We start from the raw sequence: 19,807 nt of genomic DNA, 5'->3' as shown, positions 1-19,807 counted from the left end.
AATATGCATTTTAAATTCAGTTGAGATACCCACACAAGATTTATTCATGTTTAGAATTATTAGAAAGTACTCCATACTGAGAAGGACATTTACTTTTAAATTTACTTTACTTTATTTTTACTTTTAAGATGTATAACCACTGGGCTAGGAGGACAAGTCTTTTGTTTTTTCTCGGCAAACTGTAATAAGTTAATACAAACTTCTTTACACCTCTCTATAGCAATGTGCAAAGTACAAGTCAAAACAGCATAACAACATGTGAAGCCTTATCAGGAATAGTGTGTGCAGTTTTGGTCTCCATATTATAAAAAAGAAGTTGCATTACTAGAGGAAGTCCAGAGAAAAGTGAGAGGACTGATTTTAGGACTGTGTGTTGGAACAGGAAAGATTGGAAGAAGTTGAAAATTTTCAGTTTAAGCAAACAGAGATTAAAAGTGTGACATGATCAAAGTGTTTAAAATTATAAAGGGAACAAGTATGTTGGATCCGAGCAGTTGCTTTATAATGAGTTCTTCAACAGGAGCATGATCATAAAGACAGAAACTGGGTATGATTAAATTTTGCACAAACATTAGAATGTTCTTCTTCATATAGAGAATCACAGATATACGGAATATGTTACCAGATAGTGTGGTAACAGGTAGTATGTTGGAGATCTACAAATCACAAATTAATATTACTTTTACATGAATTAGCTCAATAAGAATTGATGAGTTATGTTGGACTAAAGAGTATTTTCTCATAGTAATTGTTCTAACGTTCTAATAATACCTCAGACCAATCTTCTGAGGGAAGAAAAACAAGTTTCTATGGAAAGTGTTTAGAATGAGAAAAAAAGAAAGTAATACAAATGATATTATGTAGCAGATATACTGTACTAACTAGTAAGATTTCAATTATAATATAAAAAATGCAGTTTTTTCAATAATAACAAAAAATCATTTGCGACCATATGTAGGTATCATTACTAACAGTAAAAATAGTAGTGTCACATGTATAGAGTACGATGAAATTGTTATGGCCATATTTACATTGGATATAGTTAATGAATGCTACATTGTCTTTAAGCTAATCACAGTAAAGGTTACCAGACAAGAAGGAAAACAGATGGACCGATGCTCAACCAAACTGCCAGCTAACGTGGCTGCTATTTACAGTAGCCAGTGGTTCACTGTGATTTTTTAATCTCTTTTTTATCTCTTTTGATTACAGGTTATGCATTGTAGTGGTTGGAATCTAAAAGGGCAGTCTTCCTGATATTTTAATATAAGAAAAGAAAGTTGACTTATTGGTATGCTTAAAGATAATAAAAGATTTACAATAACATTAAAGCAACAACATGTACAACAGAAAAAGAGTATTCCAAACACATTGAATTGATACATTTTAATAGGCAAAAATAAACTTGCAGAAACATTGTCTAAGTTATTTTCTTGAAAATGAAAGGTTACTAAAAGTGGTTATGTGATGAAAACATGGCTGAGACATTGCATAGAAAATGAAAGCAATTAAACAGACATTTGATTGCATGATCTGATGTTAGCGATTTTACATTAGATCACTGAACTTTTTATCAAAGAAATATACAAAGACAAACAAAAGGGAAAAAATTGCAATGTACCACAAAACAACTTTCTACATTTCTGGGCTATTCTCCATAAATGTCAATACATTTCTAACTGTAAGGGTGCCTTTCCCACATGATCGTTACAAAAGTACCAATACCCTTGCACTCTTTCACATCCTTTTTCATTTCTGACTGCTCTCTTTCTTTCTCCCCTTCTCTCTCACATCAGTCAGCCTTTGCTCCAATTCACCTCTTAATAGAACATCTAGCTAATTCCTGTACTGCATTGCCACCTACAATTCATTATCTGTCTTCTGCGCAACTTTTGAATTAATATTTTTTACATTGCAGTGACTAATACAAAAATTCTGCTACTAGAGCCCAGATTTTAATATTGTAAGGGAAATTGCACAAAGAACATATTCCAAACTTCATTTCACTCCCAGACATAAAAACCTATACTCTTGTAAAGTCTATAACCAAACAAACAATTGGGTCACAGGGTTAAATAATCAATCCTCTCTGCTTGTGGCCATAGATACTTTTTATCTGCAAGCTAGATTATAATGTTTTTTTAAAACATATGTCATAATCAGAGACTATTTCTCTTATATCTTTCGTACATTTAATCAGGCTCGTCTGCTCTGCCTAATTTTTTTTTTCTGATTTACATTCAATATCCCATTATCACTTCCAGAAAATGGATTCTAAAGAGTATTCTGTTTAACCTAAATGAACCTAAGTGTCTTTTCCTAAGATCTGGCTTTGCTCTGTTCTAGGACTCCATCTATTATGTATATTTATAAAAAATGCAAATAAACAGGACATTTCATGTTTAATGTAAACTTCATCCATACAGATATGTTCTGAAACGGTTTCATTTTTCCATTTCATTGTGGGAAGTATTTAAAGTCTAAGTTAAAGCAGCAATTAGTGAAATGCAAGAACCAGCTTCTATACTGAGTTAAAGCCAACACATACATATTTGGCATGCAAATGACGATTTCACAACAACCTTACTGTCTTACTACAACCTTCTTCATGCATTGATACTTTTAAACAAAGTCTTCCACATCTTATTTAATTAATAGTTACAATAAAAGTAGTTTTATCTTTCTGATTTTTTACCATTAAATTTACTATTTGATGCTAGGATGTAGTATAAGGAGAAGCTTAAGGGAAATGGTCAGTTCCTGGTCAGGTCAGTGCCTATGTGGTTTTTTCATGTTCTCCTCAAATGTTTAAACTTCCTCTATTTACAGTAGATGTGTATATTTGGATAATTGTAGGAGGAAGTTGAGGTATGTGTGAACTGGTGTCCCATTTTGAGTTTCAGTTTCTCATAACAATGCAATGTAAAATGTAAACCAAGTTTATATAATATAGTAACACACTGATTTTTATTTAATTGTTTGTTCCCATAAAATTGTGTTTTATGGCCTTGTGTGTTCTTACTTAAATAGTAATTATCAAGCTCCTGGTCTCCCAAGCACCAAAATGATTCTAAGGTTTTATAAGGATGATGGCATGATGCTGAGACATCCAGGTTTTAAAATAAGTGTTCCATACTAATTGTGCTTGCTTGGTGCTACAAAAGGAATGTTGATTTACCCTGGAGAGGAGTCTGGGAAAATCTTTTTGAGAGATGAGGTGACATGGCCAACCACCTGTTCCAGATCCTCAAGAGACATGAGGCTCAGTGAAAGTGCAAATCTGTCAGTTTCAATGATAACCTACAAAAAAAAAAAAAAAATCAATATATTTATTAAACAAAAATATGACTGTTTTATTAAACAGAAACCTATATTAATTCTATCACCAAAAACAAAGAACTGTATTAGAAAATGGATAACAGCCCACAAACATTATCAATAATAAAGAAAAATGGAAATGAAATGCAAATTCTATTAGAGAGATTAGAAACATTTCTGTCTAAGGATGTGTTTTTGTTATAGCTTAAAACAGGGTTACATAAACTTAATTTTGACACGGAGGAGCTTCATTATATTGGGGATAGGGTGGTAAACATCAGGTTAAAGTCTTTCAGGCTATTTTTTTATTAAGACAATTCCCATATGTTAAGGTAACATCACCTTTACAAATATGTAATATGCTACTGAAATAGAACACCAATTCCATTACCACATCATCATTTCATTAGCATTCCATCACTATCTCTCCTAAGTCACAGAGGAAACAAGAACATGTGCCCTTTGCAAAAATGGTGGAGGAGAGCTGTTTTGGTCAGCATACTTCCAGGATCTCAAATATAATTATGATACAAAGTTAATGACATCCAAGTCAACTGAAGGGAATTGTTCTTTTATTCTGAATTGTCAAAAAATGTGCTAAAAACTTCATCCATGTGCCTGTTGCCCTATAAGTGCCAGTCTGGTTACTAATATCAAATACATTCAGTCAGTTCCACTACCTGATTCCTTCACAGCCTTACAGAATTTCTTGAGAATTTAAAGAACATCTAGAAAAGACCCTGAAAGAATTTGTAGACAACAGAAACTTCTTTCAAGGGTTTCACTGATAGGCAATGAAGGTTAGCCCAGTGTTTAAAATCAGGCAGAACATGTGGCTCACTTTATAGGTCACCTGTTAGATTATTCTGTCCTGGACACTTGCTCTAATATACAGTATATAGAACAATTTATAAAATTACTATGTCTTGTCTAGTAAAAGTAATTCCATGACATGTCAAAATTCATCTCACATTTCATGTTTCTCATTTGAGTCCTTATCAATACAGTCTGTTTCCTCAATCTCTAGCAGTAGTGTGCCAGTCAATCTTATACCTTGAATGAACAACCTGTTTTTGTTCATTGACTTCTGAACCAAATGTTTGTCATTGGTTTACCTTGCAGATTAATTTTCAGCCTTTTCAAATTTGAAAGAATCAGATTTCTCCAAATTTATGTCTATTCACTTACAGTATGTGTTTCCCATCCTTCCATAGTACATTAACTACCTCTCTCAAGTCCCAACTAATCTAGTTTACCAACTAGGCTTATTCACCAATTTCAACATCTTCAGATATATACAGGTGAAGATACAGTATATATGAGAAACAATATAATATGCTAACCTTACCCAAACAATTTCAAAAGCTGTCTACTTTATGCAATCTGAAGCTTCTAGGAGTTCATACAATACAAGAAAGTATTTCAATGAATAAGTTGTGACAGCAGCCAGTCCGGTATATTTTGTATCAATAATAGGTCGTTCCCTTGAGGAAGTGATTAAAACATGATGTGCAAGAAGGCTTGCTGACCAATGAATATTAATTATTTTGTTGTATTACTTAGAGGCTGATTACAGATGAGGAAGTGTCAGTATTGAAATAATACTGACACTGAAATGGAATGATGTTTGTAGAACATGTTTTATGTATATTTCTTGAATATTCTGGTAATGGAGTAAATACGTCCAATCCACAACATAGCGGTGCAATTTTTTCCCAAGCATGGGTTGTTCTGGGTATAGGTTTTAGGAGTATAGGAGACCTGCTATTAGATGACTTGCATGTCTCACAGACCTTAACTTAATCATCAACATCTTCTTGAATTGATGACCATCACGAGTTTATCTTAAGATAAACTCTTTAGTTATTGAAATTCCAATGCTCAATGCCTCTCTCCAATGCATTTTTGGACATTAGAAATATATAACATTATTCTATTTTATTATTCTCATTGTATCTGGAATGTTCTAAACCTTTTTAAACGGATTCATTTCTGCTGCTAATTATAATGACTAGTTTTTGTTGATGCCACCCCTCTAATTTCCATTCCAAAATTAAATGGTAAAATTTTCCATCATTGTTTCCCAAAAGAGTACTGATGACCTCCAAGGTTATTCCTCTTTTTATTTTTATTTTATTTTATTGCAGAATCAACTCCCGGCAGCGGCCAACAGGGCGGCTGTGCGGTGCATGCGTATGGGCGCCGTTCTCATTCCCTACTACCTTCGCCGTCACTTCCCCTACCTCTTCATATCTTAAATCATTCCTGAGGCAGACTGAAGACTTAAGTGACAGCTTAAGTGAACAATTAAGGAAAACATATTAAGTAATTGCAACACCAAACACTGACTTGATCGGTTTTAACGCGAAAAGATGCCGACGAAAGAAGAGAAAAAGCGGACCGCTATGGTGGAGAAAAAAAGAGCTTCTCGGGAAGCAGCAGGCACATCAACCTCTGAGCAAACGAATGCTAAATGTACAGAGAAAGAGTCTGAAAACTAGGAATGTTCAAGTCAAGTGTATTCACTGCACGTTATCGTGCAGTGCGCCGTTACTGGTTATAGTTATATTTTGATGTATTAATGTTACATATTAGATAGCTATTTTTTGCATAGAAAAAATATAAAATTAATACAGTCATTTTACTAGTCAAAAATGAGAATACCAAATTCAATTTGGACTGATGACAATGTAGATTAGAAATGTTTTCAATATACTTCACAATATATACAACTGAGGGGCTTTTCCCACAAAATTCTGTAGGACTTTCAACTGGAGATGTCCATAATTATATTTTAATTAGTTAAACTTTTAGGTTGTTGATTTTACCATGTATTGTATTGTGCTAATCACCACTTTGATACAGTATCTGTAATGACATTTTCACAGGTTCAGATATTAGTTATAAAAAACAACCACCAACGTTTAATTAAACTAGTCATAGTTAGAATCCCAAGTATATGCATGATTAGTTCAAAGTTAAGAAACTTTCCACATTGACTTCTTTGGAGTTATTTGTAAATTATATTTTAAATGAGATTTGTTTTTGAAATATTAATTTCAAATAAATTAAAGAAATTCTAGACATATAAACGTTAAATTTTGACTGGTCAAAATGTAATTGCCAGGGTCATTATATAAACCTTTAGAAAAGTCAATGGGAAAAGTAGCTTGGTTTTCATTAGCCAAAATATAATAACTAATATCTGTAATTAAAATGTGGACTTGTCAATATATAGTTGTACATACTGAAAATGGAAACTAGTATGAATGAAACAGGAATCAGTACAGATGTTGAATGTTAAAATGGCTCACCCCATGAATGCTAGTGTGGCTTCAGTTCTAAACATGTTAGTCCAGTTCAAGACAGGATTTCAGAAATTAACTGACGGAATACTTTATTGATTGAAATGTCTTCAAAAATATGTACAGAACAAAGTTTTTGTTATTCCTTATAGAGAGAATCAGTACAGAATTGCCAGAACTAATATCACTTTCATCCATATTGTCTGTCAGACTGCCAAAATTATGTGTTAATTCTATTCCTCTATGCCTGCACTTAAAATCAGGGAATATGACACCTATGTTTTAGACAGATGTAGCTGGTGTAATTAAAGGTTAAGAAAGTGAATGTGCAAGAACACATCTGGACATCATATGGCTGGATGTATAATCTTGCTTCAAACTGAATGCATTGACCATATTTTCATGAAGTCTGTAAAATGTATTTTAAAATATTTGTTTATGTCTCGTAATGTAAAGCCACATTTGGACTATATATTGACAAACGCCTGATGATGGAGATCACCAAGTACAGTATAACTTCAACATTTTAACTGTCAGTAAGGCTTTAGATTATTTAGTGAACAACAGGACACAAATTTTAATTGCAGTATTGTTTTTACAGATAAATTAACACCAGATAAACAACTGAGATAAAAGATGGGATATGATCATATATGGTATTATGTGGTAAACACAATGGCTAAAATGATAACACAGGGGGAAGCAAAAATGAATCAAAAAAGTCCAAACAATCAGAAGATTGAGGACAAAAGAATGACATCAATAATGGAAGCCAAAGAAATTAGTACCAATCAGCATGGACAAAGATTCCTTAAATATTGAACTAAATTAAGAGTTAAGCCTCATGTGTGAGGTCTTTGAAACATGGAATGCTACTCGTAAAAAATAGTAGCAATGACCTGTCTTCACTACCTATCACTTGTAAAGCTCTGACCAAATGTAAAGGTCCTGATGCTTGCCTTTTTGTGCTGTTTCACCACCTTTGTGGAAGGGTTATTGAGCTTTGAGGCAATTACTCTGTGCCTAAGTCTGTATGTAAACCTGCTAAATGTTTTAGTCAAGACTGAAGTCACACCACATTCTACAAATTGCCATTCCCATAACACTGTACTTGAATTTATTTTTCTTGCTCTCTTGTCTTGCTCATTTTTCTTGTGCTCTCTTTCTCTCTCACCCACAAACACACTCTGCACTGAATCTTTGTGCTCTCTCATTACAACATTTGATTAGAATCTTTGAACAATTTTACAAGAACTGTACATTCAGCCTAACAAAACCTTTAAATACTAATATAATCACCTAATTTCATCAAAATAGTCATGTTTTGAAAGCTCACAAAGTCCTACCATCTACCACACTGCTTTGTAAGTTGTACCCGTGATTCTCTAGAAGAAAATCTTTCCAATGTTGATACAAAATGTACTTTGAGCCTTACAACAGAAAACAAAACAGATTATAAGACTGGATGTTAATGTACTGTATGGATTTAAATAATTTAGACTGCACTACATTTATAAGACACTGTCTCATGTGTTTCATTCGGCTGTGGAGCATGTCATCTCTATTCTACTTCACTTGATACCTTTTTCATGCATACAACCTCCTCACTGATAAGGCAATATGTGTTGTTTGGCATAAAAGGCACCAGGGAACCACAAAACATTCTCTATACTCTGGTCATTCTCACTGGTAGAACATTTGTCCATATTTATAAATATATAAATGAAATAAGTGTTCTCTTGATACAGTAAATATCCATTAAATGTGAGAGACTGAAGACGAATGAAATATTACCCATTAGACATGTCAGGTATCTTCACCAGTGATTTGATGATTCTTTTCATTGAACATTGGGTATTTGAAATAAACATTCAGAAACTTATAGTATATATTTTCTTCCCAAACATTTTGATTTGAAATATTCTGCAAAAATATGCCATAGCTTTCTCCACTCCAAATGAAAAATGATAAATCAGAAAATGTTGGAGACATGAAAATGCTTTAAACAAAATGTATAGCTCTTTGAATTTTCTACTTTTAGTGGACACTTTTTTTCAAAAGGAAACTTTTTGTTCTCATGAACTAACTATATTTATAATTAACAAGGTTCTATCAATATAGAATTATAATAAACATTCCCAAGTTGATCCTAATTATTTGATCCTTTCATAAGTTACATGTGCCAATTGTCATATAAAAGTCATACTAGAGTCCTTAAGATTGTAAGTACTGTATTTTGAACATGTACATGTTCTGTTTTCCAAATAAAACTGTAGATTTTACTGTAACTTTTTTTCTTTAACAGTCTTTGCATTATCTTTTAGAATATCTAGCACACTTGCTGACCGCCATTGACACTAACCAAAAAATATTTTTTTCTTACTTCTTACTTTTTTTTCCATACCTTACTGTTTCTTGTCCATGTCAGTTGACAATGCCCTTCTGATGTCACAAACACACAACCACGAGCATTGCACAGGACATGGTCAAATTGTGTTCAGTGATGTCTAAGACAAGTAAATCCATTCTGTGTTCAAAACTGAAAACTTTAACCCTTTACAATACTTTCTCCTATATTATAAATTGAGAAAAGGAACAGTCTCATTGAAACAGCACAGGTCTTATTATTTATTAGCAATAGAAAAGTACCATATTTTATTCATCTAGTTGATGCTGAGATGAAGGCCACTAGTATTTATCTGTCTGCCTTTACAGAACTTAAAGAGGCAATAACAAAATGGAACAAAAATTATTTTATGCTAAAAATAAGAGCCATTGGCATGACGTCCATATGAAATTTCTGCACATGAAAAAAGCACCAACCAAATTTGTCTCCACGCTATCAAATATTATGTTTGCCACATACGCACTGATAACAAAAAAGAATTGGTCTTGCAGTAGAACTTGCCTCTATTTTTGGAAGCGTTGCTATGCAGGTGGACATAACCTCAAATTGCTAAAAAAGGAAATGTCTCCTTCTAACATATTCAAGAACACAAGCAACAGCTAAACAGTAACACAATATGATTCCCCTGCCTTTTGTAGCAATAATAAAGAGTCACAGCCAAGTTTAAATGCAAATTGCTCTGTGGATAAATGATTGTAATCCAAAGCACAGCCTGGAAACTATGTTGATAAGAAAAACTGACCATATATTCAAACAAAAAAGTAATAATTCAGGTATACTATTTGCATTTCCTGCAAGTCAGGTTACATACAAAAAATGTAATGCCCACCTAAATATCTTGTCAGTTTTCAGTTAAAACAGTACCTGCACAAAAAAAATTGAACAAAATAACATAATCCCACTTAAATGCTCCCAGATGATCCGAGCATAACAATCTCAATTAACCACTGATATCTGTGCTTACTTTAACATCCCCTTCAGCTCTTAGCTAAACATTCCCTGGGTGTATTTTCTACAGACATAATCTCACATATTGCAAATATGAAAGTGGTTAATGGTGCCCAGTCAGTTTTTGATCTATGTTCTGATTCTTTGGTTAACAGCGAAACAAAAACCCATTTTAAATAATACTCTCAGTATCAACTAAACATACACCTGAAGGTAAGTTTAAAGGTACTACACTGTATGATTTCATTTTATTGTTGAATTCCCAGTCGTAAAACACCCTTAGAATAGGAGCAGATGCTGATTTTGCGCACTTATTTGCAGTCCCTCTTTTCATCAGAACAGTGACCGTGACCATCCTTGTTACACTCTGCCCAATATAGGTCCGTATGTTGAACACACTCACGATGCCAATTACTGGGCAAAAGTTTAACAATCACCCGGGACAGCGATGAAACAGTTCCCCACGACTAACTCCGTCTTAAGTTCCAGGTTAAATACTGTTATAAAGTGTTAGTCAGGGGTCAGGGTTGCCACATAAAATTTACAACTGGATTTATGTATGTCTTTTGTATACTGTTAGATACTACAAAAGGAAAAACGAAAATCAAACTGGGCACAAGTGGCAAACGGTCACTTCCATGGTTGTCTTTTAGTTTCTCCGGTCAGACCTCACCCACCCACAGCCACCTCCAGTGATGAACCCCCGAGCCGCTCACCTGCCTCGGGTCTGTGACTGTGATTCCATAAACTTCTAAATAACTGAAGGAGCTCTCCACCTGCACATCAGACAGAAGTACAGAGGTTAGTGAGACAGGAAGCAAGCACTAGATATTAAACTATCCACTTTGAACCGCACACCGGACACGCATACACACGCCCACTCGCTCACACTCTAGCGTTTGAATAGCCCAACCTCAGCCTCGGACCAAGGAACATTCTGCACCGCTGACTACGGGTGTCAATCCCAGAACAACCATCCGTTATCAGGAGCCCAACCCGACTGATAAACCATCGAAGGGATTTAACTCACTAAAATGGAGACTCCAAGCAATTGTAAAAGACGTGGAACTGACAGAGTAAAAGGTAGAAAACCGGACATACACGTCCATTTAGGAATTCAACACTACCGCGGTGTGGTGGCGTCTAAATCCCGCACTGAAACAGAGTCGCCAGACGAGCGGCTTTCCCGCCCAGCCGGGGTGTTATTGAACCCGCCAGCAGGATGGTACGGACACAGTAGCTTTCAGAATGAATTTACTTTTAAGTAAGTAATGTCATCCAGTTTTGTATACGTAAAATCGTAAAAATACAGGAAGTTTATTCCGTCCTCTTGTAAAAAAGAAAAATTATTGTGTTATCTCGCAAAAATGATTGCGCTGGCCGCTTCAGACGCAAAAGCAGCGCCGTTCGTAGAACAGGTGATTAGTTTACTGTGTTCACATACTACTAAGGATTTCTATAGTTTAGATTTTGACACATGTTTTCGGGTCACACTGGAATTCCCGAGATATAAACGCAGGCAAGGAGATGTTTTGATGCAATACATTTGAGGGTGTTGTCGTGTTTTCTTTGCGTATGACATTACAGCAATAATGTTTTATGTGTGGTTTGTAAAGAATCCTTGGACGTACTCACCTTTGTGAAAAAAGGGCTAAGTTTTTAAGACTGTCAGGTATCAGTTGTCGTTAACGTGCTGTTTCCGCTAGTGAGAGGGATCGTAGTGGTGCCACATAACAGTGGATTGTACTGTGTACAGTGTTATGTAAGGTGTAGAAAGAACATTTTGGGAAATTTTACCTAAAAACACTAGGTTACAGCTAAAACAGACCACAAATGAGGAATCACTTTCTAATCTAATTTACATTTCAAAAACAGGCATATCTCTCATGAATTAGTTCCATCTTTGCTTCAGAGCATTTATACATTTATATGTAATATAAATTAATTTTATTAATAATTAATGTAACAAACTTGTTATATCATAATGGTCCACGCATATACTGTACATTCATGCAGAAGAGCAATGATTTGGACAGTCTCCCCCTAGTTTTTATTTAGGATTCTCAACTCAAAGCCATTTTCATAGTGAAATTTATTTAAGATCAATCAAAATCCTGAGTTTTTTTAGATTAAAAAAATAAGTTTTTACCTATTAGGGATGTTCAGGCATTGTTGATTTATTAGCAGTAACTTACTAAACAGAAAATCAGCATTAATGTAGTGTTTCAGGTTATTTGTTTTGTTATGAGTCTCCGAGTACCTAAAGGAGAAAGTGTCCAACAACGTCCTACAAATGCCCACTAGAGGGGGATATTTCTGGCCAACCCCAGTTAGTAATAAGGAGAAAGCCCCAATACGGTATCCAAGGCGAGGTCAAAAAAAAAAAAAGAACGGGTTCAAAATATCCACAAAGCACAGAAAAATCACAGTGGGGCTGAGGGCAGTCCCTTATGGTGATGGGAAAGGGGGGGACCACCCACAAAGCACATGACAAAGGCATAAATGTGGCTACATAAAAAGCAAAGAATAACGCAAAACATAAACAAAAGCAATAAACACAGGAATCATAATTAAAAAAGAGAGGCATAAAAATAGCATTTGAACTGCAGCCATTGGGAGAGCCCCAGGCTGAAACGCAACACATTCATTTTATAAACTTCACTGTTCCAGTGCATAGAGGTGGGGGCTTAGCTCACCCCAGAAGCATAGGTTTATGGGTTTATTGGGTTCATTGTCATGTACAGAATACAGTGAAATTCTTACTTGCATGTGTTAATCAACATGCAGTACATTACCACTCTTCAGGGTCATGGTTACTAAGTAAAATTGCCTTACCTTTAAACTTCTGTAAGTATACAACAGTTCATTTTTCATTACTTAATATTACCGTATTACATGTGTTGTTACTCCAAATACTGCTTTTAGAGGACTGAGAGTGATTTTAGCTCAAAAGCCATTTGAGAGATATGCAAGTATTTCATACACTCAAAATGGTCTCCATGTAGATACATCAGCACATGTCAGGATAGCAACCTGGATTGTGCACCAGTCTTTTGCAGGGCACGGTTTTGAAGGAATTCCTTTATGGCAGAGAATCACAGGACATCTGTGTAACCGTCTCATTAAAATGAAAGTCTAGTGCAGAGGTGATATTTCAGGTTGCAGTACAGGAAGTAAGAAATGCAAAGCGATAAAGGGAATGTTTTGCCAGATTAAATGTTTCACATTCATTTAATTGCTGTAAATATCCTGCTGTGTTTCTTTTGTATAAAGGCCTGGGAAGGAAAAAGGATGCAACAAAATAAAGACAAAACCTGCAGGGGAAGCATTATATATATATATATATATATATATATACAGTATATATATAAAGATATATATATATATACACACACACATACATACATATATATATTGTGATGGATGGCCAGGACCATTACCCAGCCGGAACACCAGCTGGGTGGAAGGCACGATGGAGAGAACCTCTTTGGGACAGTATCCTTCCTGAGACACTAGAGGGCAGCCCCCCTAGGTTGCTACTACACCACGGGTCCCTGAAGGGCATGCCGGGAATTGTAGTTTGGAGTAGCTCTCTTGGGGTCCATGGGTGCCGCCAGGGGGTGCTGCAGCTACAACTGAACCCTTTGGAGCACCACTTCTGCCACACCCAGAAGTGCAGCCAGAAGAAGGTCAAGAAAAACTTGGGGCATTTCCAGGTGCATTATAAAAGGAGCTGCTTCACCATCATTCAGCGAGCCAGAGTCGGGAGGTGGAGGATAAAGCTTGCAAAAGGAGGAGTGGAGACTGAGAGAAAGAAAGAGGAAGAAAGGACTGTGTGTTATTTGGTAGTTTGTACTGTGTTGTGTAGTGGGGGGCAAAAGAAAAATGCTATTCCACATGAATAAAAGGTGTGCAATTTGCCAAGACTTTCAATATGTCTCAGCCTGTCTGTGTCGGGTTTGGGGAGCAGTATGCCCACAATATTGTCCACAATATATATACTTTATATACATTCATATCTGTGTGTAAATGTTTTTATGTAATGAGGAAATGATAAACCACACACAACTCCGCTGTATAATAATGTACATCTTAGGCAGTGTTCCCTGTAAAATATTTTTAGGAATTACACAGTTCATTTGATTGTCCTTTATGCTAAATAAAAAAGTTTATGGTTTGAATACACTCTCCTAAAAGCAGTTTTGTCTCCATGAACATTTAAGCATGTTAGAAGGAAGAGGACGAACCAGAACACCTAATTCTCTGAGTGAGTTACTTAATCTGTCATAACTCTTAATGTAGAAATATGGGAACAATAACTTGGGGTCCCTCTAAAGTATTTTGGGATGATGCCCACTACAGACATATGAATATAAAATAGTTTGCTTAAAAAGTAAAAGAAAGGAATTTCCTACTTATTTAATGGGTTTCTGAGGTCCACAGTGCATTAAAGACAGGATCCTGGGTGGTCTTACTATATTCAAATGAATGCCATGTGGGCTCCTCTCAAGTACAATGAGAAAATACTGTTCAAGATAAGATATGTGGAGTAAATACTTCTTCAGAACCTGTAAACATTAGTTTTGTCCATGAAGGTCCCAAGATATAATGCACATACTGTATATAGGTGCGTCAGGTGTAGTGACATTTATAAGATGTTAGTGGTTCTTACCTTGACAGGCAGCCATGGATATACAATGTGAGCCCTCCACAAAGTCACAACCTGGAAACATAAAATATGTCAACCAGTAGACAAGAGCAAAAGATATTAATAATTAAAACACTTATAAGTAGCTTCACTCTCTTTTTTTAAGCATCTTAAAACATCCTGCACGTTTCTGTCTCCAGCTCTAGTACTATACAGTATATTTTTTTCTTAGTACATTTTAGATTATGTAATACAGCACTTTTCACACAGATTAGTCAGTACCATCAACCTCCTACTATGCCATTTGTTAAGAAGAGGGCCTCTCCAATTATGATCCTTTTAATTTTAGCCACCGTTTTTTAATGTTTTGATAAATAAATGCTCCTTTATGGTCTGCTTAGTGTTGACCAAGGGCCCTCAGATATTGTCTGTTGAGTTTTCGGTCCGCACTATCATTTTGAAGGTAAATATTGCCAGAAATGATGATGTTGTAGGAAATACAGGGCCTGGGAGTTGAAAGATAGATACAGCATCTATGTGACTTCCAGGAAGACAAGATGGGGATTAAAGCACTACAAATAGTGGGACCTTTCTTTGTAACTTTGTTTTGACAGTCACAAGCAATTGCTATGTTGTTAACAACAGAGTCACAGGACATTGGCAAGGCACCCAATGTCCTTTTTTTTAAAAGTGTATTTTGTTTGTTTGGAAATTAATTTATATTTGCAGAATTACGGGGGTACAGAGGAAAGAATACTTGTGTGTTTAACTAAATCATTTTACAATACAACACAGGGCTTGGGGCTGTTATCTCACAGCTTCAGGAGACAGGTATCATATTTTGTCCTGGACATAACCTGTGTAAGTCTGCACACATTCCTTTTATGCAGTATAGTTTCACACTGGGTAATGCAAGTTACTTTCAAATTGTAGATTAGGTTAACTAGTGACTCTGAATTGGTCCAGTGTGAGTAGATGTGCCCAGCACAAGCTTGATGCACATTAATATTTGCTTGTTGCATTATACCCAGGGAGTCATTTTTCTAAGTAAGTGGGTTTAGAAAATCATGAATACTTTGGGCAGTTAAAAGTCTCTACAGTATTATAATCAGACAGTTTGGCAAGACAATTATTTTTTAACGTTTCTTAACACATAGGATACTTGAGACCTTTGATTAGAATAGATTGATAGATTGATCAACACTTTTGTTTTCTGGCATTTCGTCCTAATCTGCTGCCACTTTTACAAATTTTCAAAATAATATTATACACTGCAATTCAGAAGCCAGATGCTTTGACAATTTAAATAGGACTGTATTTTATGAATAGCTGAGTTCCATTGCTTATCTAAAATTTTAATTGAAATTATCATTTTTCCATCATGCCCAAGGTTGTCTAGGGATGTTCCTTGAAATTTAGTGATAAAGTCTAGATATTCTACCCCTGTCTTCATCAAAACTAGCAAGTATCACATTAGGAATAGTAATTGGTGTAAGGTGAGGAGATTTTGGCCTATTATCTTTCACAAAATTTTTAACTTGTATATAAACAGAAAGGAGTTTAGAAACACTTAGATATATTCTGTGTAAGCATCTGTAAAGGGCAGGATATGGATAGCTAGTGAATTCCATAAGTTGAATACTTAACAGATTAAGGGAATCAGGAATGTAAAAGTGCCTTGAGCATGGGAAAGGCGCTATATAAATAAAATGTATTATTATTGTCATTATACAGTATATAGGTGCAGCAAGTATGAGTATTCTTGCTTTAACATATGTTCTTCTGTAACTCCATATCCATAAGTGAATGGTGGACCACAATGTTTGTAGTAAATTAAAAGTATCAATAATTGATTGGAGCACATAGCAATACATACAGGGAGGATTTTGAGCAAAATTTAATTTATATTGTTAGCCAAGCAGGAAAGGTTTCAGTGACTACTGCCTCTCCCAAAGTCTCAGTGAACATATGTTTTCAATGCCAGTTACAGAACAGAAAGGTAGGTAGTCCCATTCCATTGTATTTTTCTGTAAAATAGTCTTCACAATGCAAATTGTTTTGAATTACAAATAAACAAAATTACAACTGAATCTAACTTTAAAAAAGTCCCAATATTTACATAAGCTGTGGAAAGATATTCATGTTAGACAATATTAATTCTCACAGCTTAAGGCTAACTAGTTAGATCATTTTTAGTACCTTCTATCATATTTCCAGAAAATGTTTAGATGACAGGTGTTTAAATTTCCTTTTAACACTCATAAATATTGAAATTATTCTGAAAAAAGAAGAGCACAAAGTAAACATGTTTAGTCAGATGTTAAAGAGTATACACTGTGAGGAGACTGCAGGAACCAAACCTGATTCAGGCTCCAGTTAATTGCAGGGCACAGTCACACTGGGCTAATTTAGCCATGTTAACTCGATGTTAGCCTAACAAGTATCAGAGTACCTGTACAAAAAGAAGTCCACAGCCACCAGAAGGCTAACAAACAAAAGTCTCTGAATTTAACATAGTTATAAATGAACTACTCAAATTGAAGTGAAAAATTCAATACTCCAAGTTTTATATGATTTGTATAAACATGCACTGGGGTTATGGTTAAGAATTAACCGAAAATGATCAGATTTTTTTTAAGATTAAAATGTAAAGAGCCTCAGAGCTCCAAAGTGTATTATCATATAGAAGATACGTAAAATGTCATTCAACATTAATAATTAGTATCAGGACAATACAATTCAAAGGAATACAGCCACTGGACTTCCAAAATATAATGAAAGGAAGAAAAAATTACATCTGATTGTTAATTAATGGCATCTGTAAGTTCATATGTATTTCAGGACATAAGATAATACAAACTGTCAATATGCCTTTCATTAATTTGGTATATCACAAATACTATGTAGTTACCTAAGTAATTTTCTATATACAATATTTGTAGATTTTTATTTTTTAAAATGGACTAATATTATTGGCAGACAGCGTGATGTAGTGGTGAAGGCTTTGGGTCTAGAACTTCAAACCCTGAGGTTGTGGGTGCAAATTCTGCTTCTGACACTGTGTGACCATTACCAAGTCACTTCAAATGCATTTGCTCCAACTGGAAGAACAAAAGAAATGTAACAAATAGTATTTCAAATTTTGCCTAATTTTCTTTTTTCCATAATGTACCACATTTCAATCAAATGAGTCAAAGCATTTGTAAGATTTTGGAATATTTTGTTTTTCTGTTGTGGTAAGATGTTACCCCTTATTACTGATATATCAAAATGTCCTTTGTTAGTAGTTAACTACTGCCCTAGAAATACAATCCTGGTAAATTTTTGAATTTTAACTAAATGGGAAATAGTGAGTGAATGAGTGAGTCAACATTATATTTTTTATATATTTCATAGAGATTTGAAATGGTTAGTTAAGACACCTTTTATTCAAACAAATCAATAAACAAATACAGAAAAAAGATAATGCAGACATGTCTAATTGCATTTAGTTTATACAGGCACAGAAACTCAGCCCGACAAACCCTGAATGCTAGCCAAGACAGATGGATGTGATCAATCATCCCAATTAAATGACATAGATAAATGTGGACACACTAAAAATCTGATGACAGCACGGGTTAGTTCCATACTACTGGTCCCTTCCGGGTGCCTCTCGCCACCGTGTGTAATGTCACCAAGATGAGCAAGGAAGATGAGGATATATGCATAGCAACAAGGGGTAGGTGCAAAAAGGTGCCAATGTGGTTTTATTTAAAATAATCCAAAAACAAATCAGTGTCCAAATTAAAGTGCAGTGCTCCAGTCATTACAAATAAATAATCTATAAAAAAGTGCAATAGTTGAGGTTTAAAATAAGTTCAATAAATAATCCATGCAAACAAGGCAGGATTCCACCCTTTAAAAATCATAGTCCCTGGCGCTTCCCTTTAAAACGGTTGTCTCTCCAACTTATCCTATTCAGATCTCGCAGCCTTCTGATCTGCTTCTGTCCCCACCAAGCATCCACTCTTTTGACTCCCGCTGCCCTCGCCAGCCTTGCGAGAGAGTCTTCCAGAGTAATACATTGCCCCTGCTTCCATGGTCAACAGGAGCAACCCTCAGCCCTCTCTAGTGTCAAACACACACTCCTTTCCTGGGGCTCCATTCCTGACCACCTGCTTCCGTCTAGCACTGGCTTTCTCTCGTTCCTGCCTTTCTTCTCCATCCTTTAACCTCTAATGTGGTTTCTCTCTCTTTTCATTTCTTTTTCTTGTTCCTTTCTCGTCTCGTGCAGGCTCCTTTTATCCATCCAGTTTAATTGGGTGCAGGTGCAATTGAGGTGTCTGACCAATCCGCCCACCTCTGCACGTGTATGCAGGGCAGTCAGCCAGGTACCCCAAATACAGTAACCGTGGAGCAAAGCAAGCCAGCACACAATAGCACCTGTTTGAAGCCCTACACATGATTATTTATTTATAAAGTTGCCCTATGTCACGGACCACTCATCACAGGACACATGAAAACTCTGAGACACAATACGGAAAACTATCCAGGCAGACACAGAATGATAGAAAATGAAATTGTGGCAAACACAAGGATGGTGGCACAATGCTGCACACAAACAGTAATTGTTAGATGTTCAAAGGTACACCAGTAGTCACTACTTTCTTTAGGATAGGTACATACAAGGTCAGTTAGATAGGACTGGGTGCATCAGTAAAAGGAGCGGTAGAAGAGGGGTTGTAGAGACGATCACTTGTTTTCAGAGTCACGTGCTCCATTTGTGGTTAGTGCAGAACACTGGAACATATGCGTTGTTTTTCACACTGACATCAAAGCACCTCTTCTGCTGCCAGTGACTCACACAGACCTGCTAGCAGCCCCAAAGTAATGCTTTTGACTTCCTTTAAACGAAAGAAGAACTGTGCCATCACTAGAGTAAAATGAAACAAAACAACGACTGCAAGCAGGTGTGGAAGCATTGAGATATCACCACAGGCCTGCTAAAAACATGAGCCAGTGCAAGAGTTGTATACAAGTGGGAAGGAAACCTATACATTGCCAAGACATGCTGGGAACCTCAAGATGTCAGTTCATGGGCAAATAACAGGGTCATTCATTGAAATCAAATCTGAATGTCATACACCTCTATTCTATCCTCTATCATGTCATCAATTACAGATGTGGACTCATTATCCA

General features: G+C 35.5%; 1 protein-coding gene across 5 annotated transcripts in view; it reads right to left on the bottom strand.

The window, feature by feature from the left end:
- carmil2 (capping protein regulator and myosin 1 linker 2) overlaps nt 1-19,807 on the bottom strand; it is a 119,957-nt gene that overhangs the window by 90,855 nt on the left and 9,295 nt on the right. For 3 of the 5 annotated variants that reach the window (XM_051931514.1, XM_051931516.1, XM_028809416.2), the window contains exons 3-5: nt 14,651-14,701; nt 10,695-10,754; nt 3,179-3,300 (exon numbers count right to left, since the gene is read on the bottom strand). In XM_051931514.1, coding sequence (XP_051787474.1) covers nt 3,179-3,300; nt 10,695-10,754; nt 14,651-14,701 — 233 coding nt within the window. Of the gene's footprint in view, nt 1-3,178; nt 3,301-4,666; nt 4,759-10,694; nt 10,755-11,008; nt 11,189-14,650; nt 14,702-19,807 lie in introns of those variants that run through there. The other 2 variants (XM_051931517.1, XM_051931518.1) reach the window with 2 other exon arrangements.

This window comes from Erpetoichthys calabaricus, chromosome 9, assembly GCF_900747795.2.
Source record: "Erpetoichthys calabaricus chromosome 9, fErpCal1.3, whole genome shotgun sequence".
NCBI classification, from domain to species: domain Eukaryota; kingdom Metazoa; phylum Chordata; class Cladistia; order Polypteriformes; family Polypteridae; genus Erpetoichthys; species Erpetoichthys calabaricus.
Note: the sequence above shows the minus strand (reverse complement) of the source record. Positions and strands in the feature narration are given on the sequence as shown.